This window comes from Pleurodeles waltl, chromosome 12, assembly GCF_031143425.1.
Source record: "Pleurodeles waltl isolate 20211129_DDA chromosome 12, aPleWal1.hap1.20221129, whole genome shotgun sequence".
In the NCBI taxonomy this organism is placed as follows: domain Eukaryota; kingdom Metazoa; phylum Chordata; class Amphibia; order Caudata; family Salamandridae; genus Pleurodeles; species Pleurodeles waltl.
The window spans coordinates 523,619,500-523,634,037 of record NC_090451.1 but is presented as its reverse complement, the minus strand read 5'-3'; the positions used below and the strand labels follow the sequence as shown (position 1 = coordinate 523,634,037).

Here is a 14,538-nt window from a genome sequence, read left to right as displayed (position 1 = left end):
TTAAGATAGTGATATCTTAATCCAATACATTCAACATTTCCCACAGATGCACCAGCAAGGCATTTTAAAGACTGATGATCTCATCACAAGATTCTTCCGTCTCTGTACTGAAATGTGTGTGGAAATAAGCTACCGTGCTCAGGCAGAGCAGCAGCACAACCCAGCAGCCAACCCCACCATGATCCGAGCCAAGTGTTACCACAACCTAGATGCCTTTGTACGCCTTATTGCTCTACTTGTAAAGCACTCTGGAGAGGCCACCAATACAGTCACAAAGATAAACTTACTAAACAAGGTAAGTGCTTTTTAATGAGTAATTCTTGCTGTGTAGGTGATAATGCACAGAAAGGTTGTGTGAAATGTTACTGCATAGGTTTACATACCAAATGACTGCACTGCTGTACATGGGCAGTTGGGTGTTCATATTCATCAATACACTTTTTCCCTCTTTGTCACAACACTTCTTGGATGAGATTGAACTGAAAAGTTAATGCTATGGTAGCCTTTCAGATTACAGCACTATTTTTAGCTTTTTTGATAGGAAAGTTTTCTTCACGGTTTTGGAAAGCTGGGCCGTTCCACCTGTGTTCATTTACTGGATTGACCTTTTAATATATTTACTGCAAAGGACCGGACAGTTGTTCAAGCCCTCATGAGGTTCTTCATTAGTGTTTTTCTGTTAGTTTGTTTCCCAGTTGTCAGGAGGGCAGCCAAGTTGTACCAATATTCCAAATTAAGGGTGCATGTAAGGAAATGCCTCCTTGGCATGGTTACCCCCTGACTTTTTGCCTTTGCTGATGCCAAGTTATGATTTGAAAGTGTGCTGAGGCCTGCTAACCAGGCCCCAGGACCAGTGTTCTTTCCCCAACCTGTACCTTTGTTTCCACAATTGGCACACCCTGGCATAGAGGTAAGTCACTTGTAACTGGTACCGCTGGTACCAAGGGCCCGGATGCCAGGGAAGGTCTCTAAGGGCTGCAGCATGTCTTATGCCACCCTGGGGACCCCCCCACTCAGCAAAGAGACACTGCTTGCCAGCTTGTGTGTGCTAGTGGGGATAAAACGACTAAGTCAACATGGCACTCCCCTCAGGGTGCCATGCCAACCTCACACTGCCTACAGGTATAGATTAGTCACCCCTTGTAGGAAGTTGGCTCTGTATGTGCTATTTCAAAGTAAGGAATAGCATGCACAGAGTCCAAGGGTTCCCCTTAGAGGTAAAATAGTGGTAAAAAGAGATAATACTAATGCTCTATTTTGTGGTAGTGTGGTCGAGCAGTAGGCTTATCCAAGGAGTAGTGTTAAGCATTTGTTGTACATGCACATAGACAATAAATGAGGTACACACACTCAGAGACAAATCCAGCCAATAGGTTTTGTTATAGAAAAATATCTTTTCTTAGTTTATTTTAAGAACCACAGGTTCAAATTTAACATGTAATATCTTGTTTGAAAGGTATTGCAGGTAAGTACATTAGGAACTTTGAATCATTTCAATTGCATGTATACTTTTCAAGTTATTGACAAATAGCTATTTCAAAAGTGGACACAGTGCAATTTTCACAGTTCCTGGGGGAGGTAAGTTTTTGTTAGTTTTACCAGGTAAGTAAGACACTTACAGGGTTCAGTTCTTGGTCCAAGGTAGCCCACCGTTGGGGGTTCAGAGCAACCCCAAAGCCACCACACCAGCAGCTCAGGGCCGGTCAGGTGCAGAGTTCAAAGTGGTGCCCAAAACGCATAGGCTAGAATGGAGAGAAGGGGGTGCCCCGGTTCCGGTCTGCTTGCAGGTAAGTACCCGCGTCTTCGGAGGGCAGACCAGGGGGGTTTTGTAGGGCACCGGGGGGGACACAAGCCCACACAGAAATTTCACCCTCAGCAGCGCGGGGGCGGCCGGGTGCAGTGTAGAAACAAGCGTCAGGTTTGCAATGTTAGTCTATGAGAGATCAACGGATCTCTTCAGCGCTGCAGGCAGGCAAGGGGGGGCTTCCTCGGGGAAACCTCCACTTGGGCAAGGGAGAGGGACTCCTGGGGGTCACTTCTCCAGTGAAAGTCCGGTCCTTCAGGTCCTGGGGGCTGCGGGTGCAGGGTCTTTTCCAGGCGTCGGGACTTAGGTTTCAGAGTCGCGGTCAGTGGAAGCCTCGGGATTCCCTCTGCAGGCGGCGCTGTGGGGGCTCAGGGGGGACAGGTTTTGGTACTCACAGTCGGAGAGTAGTCCGGGGGTCCTCCCTGAGGTGTTGGTTCTCCACCAGCCGAGTCGGGGTCGCCGGGTGCAGTGTTGCAAGTCTCACGCTTCTTGCGGGGAGATTGCAGGGTTCTTTAAAGCTGCTCCTTTGGATAAAGTTGCAGTCTTTTTGGAGCAGGTCCGCTGTCCTCGGGAGTTTCTTGTCGTCGAAGCAGGGCAGTCCTCAGAGGATTCAGAGGTCGCTGGTCCCTTTGGAAGGCGTCGCTGGAGCAGAGTTCTTTGGAAGGCAGGAGACAGGCCGTTGAGTTTCTGGAGCCAAGGCAGTTGTTGTCTTCTGGTCTTCCTCTGCAGGGGTTTTCAGCTAGGCAGTCCTTCTTGTAGTTGCAGGAATCTAATTTTCTAGGGTTCAGGGTAGCCCTTAAATACTAAATTTAAGGGCGTGTTTAGGTCTGGGGGGTTAGTAGCCAATGGCTACTAGCCCTGAGGGTGGGTACACCCTCTTTGTGCCTCCTCCCAAGGGGAGGGGGTCACATTCCTATCCCTATTGGGGGAATCCTCCTTCTACAAGATGGAGGATTTCTAAAAGTCAGAGTCACCTCAGCTCAGGACACCTTAGGGGCTGTCCTGACTGGCCAGTGACTCCTCCTTGTTTTTCTCATTATCTCTCCTGGACTTGCCGCCAAAAGTGGGGGCTGGGTCCAGGAGGCGGGCATCTCCACTAGCTGGAGTGCCCTGGGGCATTGTAACACGAAGCTTGAGCCTTTAAAGCTCACTGCTAGGTGTGACAGTTCCTGCAGGGGGGAGGTGTGAAGCACCTCCACCCAGAGCAGGCTTTGTTTCTGTCCTCAGAGAGCACAAAGGCTCTCACCGCATGAGGTCAGACACTCGTCTCTCAGCAGCAGGCTGGCACAGACCAGTCAGTCCTGCACTGAACAATTGGGTAAAATACAGGGGGTATCTCTAAGATGCCCTCTGTGTGCATTTTTTAATAAATCCAACACTGGCATCAGTGTGGGTTTATTATTCTGAGAAGTTTGATACTAAACTTCCCAGTATTCAGTGTAGCCATTATGGAGCTGTGGAGTTCGTTTTTGACAGACTCCCAGCCCATATACTCTTATGGTTACCCTGTACTTACAATGTCTAAGGTTTTGCTTAGACACTGTAGGGGCATAGTGCTCATGCACATATGCCCTCACCTGTGTTCTATAGTGCACCCTGCCTTAGGGCTGTAAGGCCTACTAGAGGGGTGACTTACCTATGCCACAGGCAGTGAGAGGTTGGCCTGGCACCCTGAGGGGAGTGCCATGTCGACTTAGTCATTTTCTCCCATCAGCACACACAAGCTGGCAAGCAGTGTGTCTGTGCTGAGTGAGGGGTCCCTAGGGTGGCATAAGACATGCTGCAGCCCTTAGAGACCTTCCCTGGCATCAGGGCCCTTGGTACCAGAGTACCAGTTACAAGGGACTTACCTCGGTGCCAGGGTTGTGCCAATTGTGGAAACAATGGTACATTTTTAGGTGAAAGAACACTGGTGCTGGGGCCTGGTTAGCAGGGTCCCAGCACACTTCTCAGTCAAGTCAGCATCAGTATCAGGCAAAAAGTGGGGGGTAACTGCAACAGGGAGCCATTTCTTTACACAAGCCCCCCCAGCCCACAGGCCAGGAGACTCAGCCAAAGCTGGGAGAGTCTTCCTAGTCTGTCAGGCGAGGAAGAGTAGAGGAAATAGGCTGGTTTGTTGCAGGGCCTACTCTGCCTTACATCCTCCTGTCCAGGTCATTCCCTCTGGGGAACTGACCCACCTCCACAGTGATAGGACCTAATCTGAACTGCCTCTTGTCTGTGCTTTTAATGTCTTCACCCATTCTCTCTATTTTGGGGTTAGAGGTATCCACCTCTGCTAATCTTATCTTAGCCAGGGTCACCCCTAGCTTACCCAAAGGGGTTACCCAGAGCTGGAGTAACCCCACCATGACCAACAGGGTCAGGGGGCCTAACTTGCTATTTGGCATGGGGTCAGACCACCATGCCAAGGATAGTGCAGCCATAAAGGCTGACACCCAGCAGAGGCCACTGACAGCTATCAGTGCCCAGAACCACACCTTTAGCTCTTCACCTACAAGGGAAGGGGCTAAGTTACAGGCTTCTTTGGGTTCAGGGTGCCTGTCTGCTGTATTAGAGTGGGGGGTTACCACATCTTGTAGTAAACACCCTTCTTCCACTCTTTCTTCTGTTAGCTGAGGAGCCACCCACTCAGGCTTAACAGTTGCCTGACTAGCCAGGACTTCTTGTGGGTCAGGTTGGACTTTATCAGAGCCACTTTTGGAGTTCTCCCCTACTGGAGCAGAATCTCCTTGGCTTGCTGGAACCTTGGCTAAAGGTTGTCCACCTTTCCTACTCTGTTTCCTTTTCTTTTTCTTCTGGGGCCTACTTGCATTTACTGCAGAGGCAGGCACTCCAGAATCCTTGGGAGAGGACTGGCACTGGACCAGTTCCTCTCTTGGGCTCTGACTAACCTCTGGGTAGTCATTTCCAAGGAGACAATCAAGGGGGAGGTCTGTACTGACTACCACCCTTCTCCAGCTAAAAGTCCCACCCACTTCTATGGGCACAAAAGCCACTGGCCTACAAGTGACCCTGTCTGGGCTAACTCTTACTCTGGCAGTCTCACCTGGGATGTACTGGTTTGAGAACACCAGCCTGTCATGCACAATAGTGTGACTGGCACAAGTGTCTCTCAGGGCAGTGGCTGGGATTCCATTCACCAGTAGGTGGTGGAAGTGTCTACTTCCCTCTGGAATCTCCAACTCACCTGTTGGGCCCTTTTTCCAGTTGAAGGCTATGAAGACCTCCTCATCTGAGGAGTCATCCCCAATGGCTACACTGGTCACCCCTGGGATTTTGCTAGGGGGTTTGTTTTTGGGACAAGAAGTGTCCTTGGTGTGGTGCCCTGTCTGTTTACAGTTATGGCACCATGCCTTAGTGGCATCCCAGCTCTTACCCTGGTACCCACCTTTGTTTTGGGTTGTGTCTCTGGGCCCACCCACCTGGTCTGGTTTTTGGGGGCCTACAGGGGACTCTTTTTCTTTGTTTCTAGTGTCACCCACTTTCTCCTGGGGAGGCTTTGTAACCCCTTTCTTTTGGTCACCCCCAGTGGAAGTTTTGGTTACCCTAGTCTTGACCCAGTGGTCTGCCTTCTTTCCCAATTCTTGGGGAGAAATTGGACCTAGGTCTACCAGATACTGATGGAACTTTTCATTGAAGCAGTTACTTAAAATGTGTTCTTTCATAAACAAATTATAAAGCCCAACATAGTCATACACTTCATTTCCAGTTACCCAACCATCCAGTGTTTTCACTGAGTAGTCAACATAATCAACCCAGGTCTGGCTCGAGGATTTTTGAGCCCCCCTGAATCTAATCTTATACTCCTCAGTGGAGAATCCAAAGCCCTCAATCAGGGTGCCCTTCATGAGGTCATAAGATTCTGCTTCTTTTCCAGAGAGTGTGAGGAGTCTATCCCTACACTTTCCTGTGAACATTTCCCAAAGGAGAGCACCCCAGTGAGATTTGTTCACTTTTCTGGTTTCACAAGCCCTCTCAAAAGCTGTGAACCATTTGGTGATGTCATCACCATCTTCATATTTTGTTACAATCCCTTTAGGGATTTTCAACATGTCAGGAGAATCTCTGACCCTATTTATGTTGCTGCCACCATTGATGGGTCCTAGGCCCATCTCTTGTCTTTCCCTTTCTATGGCTAGGATCTGTTTTTCCAAAGCCAATCTTTTGGCCATCCTGGCTAACTGGATGTCCTCTTCACTGGAGTTACCTTCAGTGATTTCAGAGAGGCTGGACCCTCCTGTGAGGGAGCCAGCATTTCTGACTACTATTTTTGGAGTCAGGGTTTGAGAGACCCTGTTCTCCCTAAATAGGACTGGTAGGGGGGAATTTTCCTCCAAGTCACTATCTTCATCCTCTGTGTTGCCATCCTCAGAGGGGTTGGCCTTTGCAAACTCTGCCAACTGCTCCTGGAGCTGTAGTTTGGAAGGTCTGGGGCCATTGTTATTTTCTTTATTTTACAGAGTGACCTTAGCTCCCTCATCTTAAGATGGAGGTAAGGTGTGGTGTCGAGTTCCACCACAGTCACATCTGTGCTAGACATTTTGCTTCTAAAAGTTGGAATACTTTTTAAGAATCTAAAACTGGTTCTAGAATCTAATTCAAACTTTTACCAAACTTTTAAACTCTAAAAGAAATGCTAAACAGGATCTAACACAAGGCCCTAGCAGGTCTTTTAAGAATTTAGAAAACTTTTCAAATTGCAAAAATCAATTTCTAATGACAATTTTTGGAATTTGTCGTGTGATCAGGTATTGGCTGAGTAGTCCAGCAAATGCAAAGTCTTGTACCCCACCGCTGATCCACCAATGTAGGAAGTTGGCTCTGTATGTGCTATTTCAAAGTAAGGAATAGCATGCACAGAGTCCAAGGGTTCCCCTTAGAGGTAAAATAGTGGTAAAAAGAGATAATACTAATGCTCTATTTTGTGGTAGTGTGGTCGAGCAGTAGGCTTATCCAAGGAGTAGTGTTAAGCATTTGTTGTACATACACATAGACAATAAATGAGGTACACACACTCAGACAAATCCAGCCAATAGGTTTTGTTATAGAAAAATATCTTTTCTTAGTTTATTTTAAGAACCACAGGTTCAAATTTAACATGTAATATCTTGTTTGAAAGGTATTGCAGGTAAGTACATTAGGAACTTTGAATCATTTCAATTGCATGTATACTGTTCAAGTTATTGACAAATAGCTATTTCAAAAGTGGACACTTAGTGCAATTTTCACAGTTCCTGGGGGAGGTAAGTTTTTGTTAGTTTTACCAGGTAAGTAAGACACTTACAGGGTTCAGTTCTTGGTCCAAGGTAGCCCACCGTTGGGGGTTCAGAGCAACCCCAAAGCCACCACACCAGCAGCTCAGGGCCGGTCAGGTGCAGAGTTCAAAGTGGTGCCCAAAACGCATAGGCTAGAATGGAGAGAAGGGGGTGCCCCGGTTCCGGTCTGCTTGCAGGTAAGTACCCGCGTCTTCGGAGGGCAGACCAGGGGGGTTTTGTAGGGCACCGGGGGGGACACAAGCCCACACAGAAATTTCACCCTCAGCAGCGCGGGGGCGGCCGGGTGCAGTGTAGAAACAAGCGTCGGGTTTGCAATGTTAGTCTATGAGAGATCAACGGATCTCTTCAGCGCTGCCGGCAGGCAAGGGGGGGCTTCCTCAGGGAAACCTCCACTTGGGCAAGGGAGAGGGACTCCTGGGGGTCACTTCTCCAGTGAAAGTCCGGTCCTTCAGGTCCTGGGGGCTGCGGGTGCAGGGTCTTTTCCAGGCGTCGGGACTTAGGTTTCAGAGAGTCGCGGTCAGGGGAAGCCTCGGGATTCCCTCTGCAGGCGGCGCTGTGGGGGCTCAGGGGGGACAGGTTTTGGTACTCACAGTCGGAGAGTAGTCCGGGGGTCCTCCCTGAGGTGTTGGTTCTCCACCAGCCGAGTCGGGGTCGCCGGGTGCAGTGTTGCAAGTCTCACGCTTCTTGCGGGGAGATTGCAGGGTTCTTTAAAGCTGCTCCTTTGGATAAAGTTGCAGTCTTTTTGGAGCAGGTCCGCTGTCCTCGGGAGTTTCTTGTCGTCGAAGCAGGGCAGTCCTCAGAGGATTCAGAGGTCGCTGGTCCCTTTGGAAGGCGTCGCTGGAGCAGAGTTCTTTGGAAGGCAGGAGACAGGCCGGTGAGTTTCTGGAGCCAAGGCAGTTGTTGTCTTCTGGTCTTCCTCTGCAGGGGTTTTCAGCTAGGCAGTCCTTCTTCTTGTAGTTGCAGGAATCTAATTTTCTAGGGTTCAGGGTAGCCCTTAAATACTAAATTTAAGGGCGTGTTTAGGTCTGGGGGGTTAGTAGCCAATGGCTACTAGCCCTGAGGGTGGGTACACCCTCTTTGTGCCTCCTCCCAAGGGGAGGGGGTCACATTCCTATCCCTATTGGGGGAATCCTCCTTCTACAAGATGGAGGATTTCTAAAAGTCAGTCACCTCAGCTCAGGACACCTTAGGGGCTGTCCTGACTGGCCAGTGACTCCTCCTTGTTTTTCTCATTATCTCTCCTGGACTTGCCGCCAAAAGTGGGGGCTGGGTCCAGGAGGCGGGCATCTCCACTAGCTGGAGTGCCCTGGGGCATTGTAACACGAAGCTTGAGCCTTTAAAGCTCACTGCTAGGTGTGACAGTTCCTGCAGGGGGGAGGTGTGAAGCACCTCCACCCAGAGCAGGCTTTGTTTCTGTCCTCAGAGAGCACAAAGGCTCTCACCGCATGAGGTCAGACACTCGTCTCTCAGCAGCAGGCTGGCACAGACCAGTCAGTCCTGCACTGAACAATTGGGTAAAATACAGGGGGTATCTCTAAGATGCCCTCTGTGTGCATTTTTTAATAAATCCAACACTGGCATCAGTGTGGGTTTATTATTCTGAGAAGTTTGATACTAAACTTCCCAGTATTCAGTGTAGCCATTATGGAGCTGTGGAGTTCGTTTTTGACAGACTCCCAGCCCATATACTCTTATGGCTACCCTGTACTTACAATGTCTAAGGTTTTGCTTAGACACTGTAGGGGCATAGTGCTCATGCACATATGCCCTCACCTGTGGTATAGTGCACCCTGCCTTAGGGCTGTAAGGCCTACTAGAGGGGTGACTTACCTATGCCACAGGCAGTGGGAGGTTGGCCTGGCACCCTGAGGGGAGTGCCATGTCGACTTAGTCATTTTCTCCCATCAGCACACACAAGCTGGCAAGCAGTGTGTCTGTGCTGAGTGAGGGGTCCCTAGGGTGGCATAAGACATGCTGCAGCCCTTAGAGACCTTCCCTGGCATCAGGGCCCTTGGTACCAGAGTACCAGTTACAAGGGACTTACCTAGGTGCCAGGGTTGTGCCAATTGTGGAAACAATGGTACATTTTTAGGTGAAAGAACACTGGTGCTGGGGCCTGGTTAGCAGGGTCCCAGCACACTTCTCAGTCAAGTCAGCATCAGTATCAGGCAAAAAGTGGGGGGTAACTGCAACAGGGAGCCATTTCTTTACACCCCTCTAGCAGGCCTTACAGCCCTAAGGCAGGGTGCACTATGCCATAGGTGAGGGCATAAGTGCATGAGCACTATGCCCCTACAGTGTCTAAACAAAACCTTAGACTTTGTAAGTGCAGGGTAGCCATAAGAGTATATGGTCTGGGAGTCTGTCATGCACGAACTCCACAGCACCATAATGGCTACACTGAAAACTGTGAAGTTTGGTATCAAACTTCTCAGCACAATAAAGGCACACTGATGCCAGTGTGCATTTTATTGTAACATACACCCCAGAGGGCACCTTAGAGGTGACCCTGAAATCTTAACTGACCATCCGTGTAGGCTGTCTGGTTTTAGCAGCCTGCCACACACCAGACATGTTGCTGGCCACATGGGGAGAGTGCCTTTGTCACTCTGTGGCTAGTAACAAAGCCTGTACTGGGTGGAGGTGCTTCTCACCTCCCCCTGCAGGAACTGTAACACCTGGCGGTGAGCCTCAAAGGCTCACCCCCTTTGTTACAGCACCCCAGGACACTCCAGCTAGTGGAGTTGCCCGTCCCCTCCGGCCACGGCCCCACTTTTGGCAGCAAGGCCGGAAGAGATAATGAGAAACAAGGAGGAGTCACTGGGCAGTCAGGACAGCCCCTAAGGTGTCCTGAGCTGAGGTGACTCTGACTTTTAGAAATCCTCCATCTTGCAGATGGAGGATTCCCCCAATAGGATTAGGGATGTGCCCCCCTCCCCTCAGGGAGGAGGCACAAAGAGGGTGTAGCCACCCTCAGGGCTAGTAGCCATTGGCTACTAACCCCCCAGACCTAAACACACCCCTAAACTCAGTATTTAGGGGCTCCCCAGAACCAAGGCACTCAGATTCCTGCAACTTAAGAAGAAGAGGACTGCTGAACTGAAAACCTGCAGAGATGACCGAGACACCAACTGCTTTGGCCCCAGCTCTACCGGCCTGTCTCCCCACTTCTAAAGACACTGCTCCAGCGATGCGTTCCCAGGGTCCAGCAACCTCTGAAGCCTCAGAGGACTACCCTGCATCTAGAAGGACCAAGAACTCCAGAGGACAGCGGCTCTGTTCCCCAAAGACTGCAACTTTGTAACAAAGAAGCAACTTTGAAACAACACACGTTTCCCGCCGGAAGCGTGAGACTTTGCACTCTGCACCCGGCTCGAATTGTGGAGAACAAACACCACAGGGAGAACTCCCCGGCGACTACGAGACCGTGAGTAGCCAGAGTTGACCCCCCTGAGCCCCCACAGCGACACCTGCAGAGGGAATCCCGAGGCTCCCCCTGACCACGACTGCCTGCTTCAAAGACCCGACACCTGGTAAAGACACTGCACCCGCAGCCCCCAGGACCTGAAGGATCTGACCTCCAGTGAAGGAGCGACCCCCAGGTGGCCCTCTCCCTTGCCCAGGTGGTGGCTACCCCAAGGAGCCCCCCCCCCCTCTTGCCTGCCTGCATCGCTGAAGAGACCCCTTGGTCTCCCATTGATTCCTATTGCGAATCCGACGCCTGTTTGCACACTGCACCCGGCCGCCCCCGTGCTGCTGAGGGTGTACTTTTTGTGTGGACTTGTGGTAACTTTGGGGTGGATGTGAACCCCCAACGATGGGCTACCTTGGACCCAAACTTGAACCCCGTAGGTGGTTTACTCACCTGCAAAAACTAAAAAACACTTACCTCCCCCAGGAACTGTTCAAAATTGCACCAAGTGTCTTGCAGATGGAGGATTCCCCCAATAGGATTAGGATGTGCCCCCCGCCCCACAGGGTGGAGGCACAAAGAGGGTGTAGCCACCCTCAGGGCCAGTAGCCATTGGCTACTGCCCTCCCAGACCTAAACACACCCCTAAGTTGAGTATTTATGGGCTCCCAGAACCGAGGAAGATAGATTCCTGCAACCTAAAGGAGGACTGCTGACCTGAAGCCCTGCATTGAAGACTGAGACAACTGATTTGGCCCTGGCCCCAGCCCCACCGGCCTGTCTCCCTACTTCAAAGAAAACTGCAGCAGCCACGCATCCCACAGGGTCCACCAACCTCTGAAGCCTCAGAGGACTACCCTGCATCTAAAGGACCAAGAAGCTCCCGAGAACAGCAGCCCTGTTCAAGAAACTGCAACTTTTGGAAACAAAGAAGCAACTTTTAAAGACCACACGTTTCCCGCCGGAAGCGTGAGACTTTCCACTCTGCACCCGATGCCCCCGGCTCTACCTGCGGAAAACTAACACTACATGGAGGACTCCCCGGCGACTTGCAGCCCGTGAGTAGCCATAGTTGACCCGGCCCCCACGGCGAACCTGCGGTGGGAATCCAGAGGCCCCCCTGACCGCGACTGCCTGCTTCAAGGAACCAGACGCCTGGAAACCAAACTGCACCGGCAGCCCCCAGGACCTGAAGGAACCAAACTCCAGTACCTAGCCCAAGTGGTGGCTACCCCGAGGAGCCCCCCCCTCCCCCCCCCGTGCCTCCCTGCATCGTTGAAGAGACCCCCGGGTCTCCCCATTGATTTCTATTGAAAACCTGACGCCTGTTTGTACTCTGCACCCGGCCACCCCTGTGCCGCTGAGGGTGTACTTTCTGTGCCTGCTTGTGTTCTCCGCCCCCCCCCCCCCAGTGCCCTACAAAACTCCTGGTCTGCCCTCCGAAGTCACGGGTACTTACCTGCTGGCAGACTGGAACCGGGGCACCCTTATTTCCATTGAAGCCTATGTATTTTGGGTATCACTTTGACCTCTGCACCTGACCGGCCCTGAGCTGCTGGTGTGGTAACTTTGGGGTTGCCTTGAACCCCCAACGGTGGGCTACCTTGGACCCAACTTTGAACCCTGTAAGTGCTTTACTTACCTGTGAACTTAACATTTACTTACCTCCCCCAGGAACCTGTGGTTCTTAAAATAAAGTAAGAAAATATATTTTTCTATATAAAAACCTATTGGCCTGGAATTGTCTTTGAGTGTATGTTCCTCATTTATTGCCTGTGTGTACAACAAATGCTTAACACTACCCTCTGATAAGCCTACTGCTCGACCACACTACCACAAAATAGAGCATTAGAATTATCTTTTTGCCACTATCTTACCTCTAAGTGGAATCCTTGGACTGTGCACACTATTTCTTACTTTGAAATAGTATGTTCGATGGCATCTGTCGCTGTAGATACGCATGTTCTGCAATAGCTCGCCATCTGGTGTTGGGCCGGAGTGTTACAAGTTGTTTTTCTTCGAAGAAGTCTTTCGAGTCACGGGAACCGAGTGACTCCTCCTTTTGTCTCCATTGCGCATGGGCGTCGACTCCATCTTCGATTGTTTTTTTTCCGCCATCGGGTTCGGACGTGTTCCTGTCGCTCCGAGTTTCGGAGCAGAAAAAATAGTTAATTTCGGAAGATTTTCGTCGGTATTGTTGCGTTCGGAATCGGCGTACTTAGATTCAACACCGCATCAAAGATCGAAGAGCTCCGGTACCCTTCGGGGTAGTTTTTCGATCCTCCGTCGGGGCCTGGTCGGCCCGACCGCGTGCTGAGGAACGCCGATGGAACGGACCCCTTTCCGTTTCTGCCCCAAATGCCACAATAAATACCCCTACACAGACCAACACTTGGTCTGCAACCTGTGCCTGTCACCTGAGCACAGCGAAGACACCTGCGAGGCCTGTCGTGCGTTCCGGTCCCGAAAAACACTCCGAGACCGTCGAGCCAGAAGACTTCAAATGGCGTCCGCACCGACAGCCCGACGGGAGTTCGAGGAACAGGAAGAGGAAGGTACCTTCTCGATCCAAGACTCAGACTCCGAAGGATTCGACGATACACAAACCGTGAGTAAGACGTCGAAAACCACACAAAGAAACATTTACAAGGCCCAGGGGACGCCACTGCCACCAGGCCATGGCTCAACCCATAAAATCGGTGACCGACCGTCGGCACCGAAAAAGGCCCAAACAGTGCCGAGATCGTCCGACTCCGGTCGAGACACCGGCACGCAGCCTTCTCGGGACCGAGAAAGTGCTGGAGACAAGCCTCGACACCGAGATGCCGGTGTGGACACGGCTCGACGCCGAGACAGCGGCACCGAAACAGATCGACGCCGAGAGGTTTCGGCCCCGAAAAGGAAAAAAGTCACCTCGGAGCCGAAAAAACACGCAGACAAAGTTTCGATGCCGAAACAAACTGCAAGCGACCCAGCTTCAGGCTCTTATACAGAAGAGCACTCGCTAACCTCCCAAATGCAGAAGCATAGGTTTGAGGAAGAGCTACAAGCAACTGATGCGGACCATACGCAAAAGCGTATCTTCATTCAGCAGGGGACAGGAAAAATAAGCACCCTTCCCCCCATTAGGAGAAAGAGAAGGTTGGAGTTCCAGACGGAACAAGCACCACAACCAAAAGTGGTGAAAAGAGTTACACCACCACCCTCTCCTCCGCCCGTGATTAACGTTTCACCAGCACAAACGCCATCACACTCCCCAGCTCACACCACCATGAGCCAGGGTGACCAAGACCAGGACGCATGGGACCTATACGACGCCCCAGTGTCAGATAACAGCCCAGAGGCATACCCTACAAAACCATCTCCACCAGAAGACAGCACCGCGTACTCTCAGGTGGTGGCTAGAGCAGCACAATTTCACAACGTAAGCCTCCACTCAGAACAGGTCGAGGATGATTTCTTGTTCAACACACTCTCCTCCACCCACAGCTCCTACCAAAGCCTGCCTATGCTCCCTGGTATGCTCCGGCACGCAAAGGACATATTTAAGGACCCGGTCAAAAGTAGGGCAATCACACCAAGGGTGGAAAAAAAGTATAAGCCGCCTCCTACGGACCCGGCTTTCATCACAATACAGCTGCCACCAGACTCTGTTGTTGTAGGAGCAGCTAGGAAAAGGGCCAACTCTCACACATCTGGAGATGCACCACCCCCAGATAAAGAAAGCCGCAAGTTTGATGCAGCTGGTAAGAGAGTCGCAGCACAAGCTGCAAACCAGTGGCGCATCGCGAACTCCCAGGCACTACTTGCGCGCTATGACAGAGCCCACTGGGATGAGATGCAACATCTCATTGAACATCTGCCCAAAGACTTCCAAAATAGGGCAAAACAAGTGGTTGAGGAGGGACAGGCCATCTCCAACAACCAGATCCGCTCCTCCATGGACGCTGCAGATACAGCTGCACGGACAATTAATACATCTGTAACTATCAGAAGGCATGCATGGCTCCAAACGTCTGGATTTAAACCAGAGATTCAACAAG

The 14,538-nt window shown here is 51.0% G+C and overlaps 1 protein-coding gene across 1 annotated transcript in view; it reads left to right on the top strand.

Moving 5' to 3' along the window:
* CNOT1 (CCR4-NOT transcription complex subunit 1) overlaps nt 1-14,538 on the top strand; it is a 1,177,977-nt gene that overhangs the window by 880,250 nt on the left and 283,189 nt on the right. Inside the window, exon 41 of the mRNA XM_069215998.1 lies at nt 47-295. Coding sequence (XP_069072099.1) covers nt 47-295 — 249 coding nt within the window. The remainder of the gene's footprint in view (nt 1-46; nt 296-14,538) is intronic.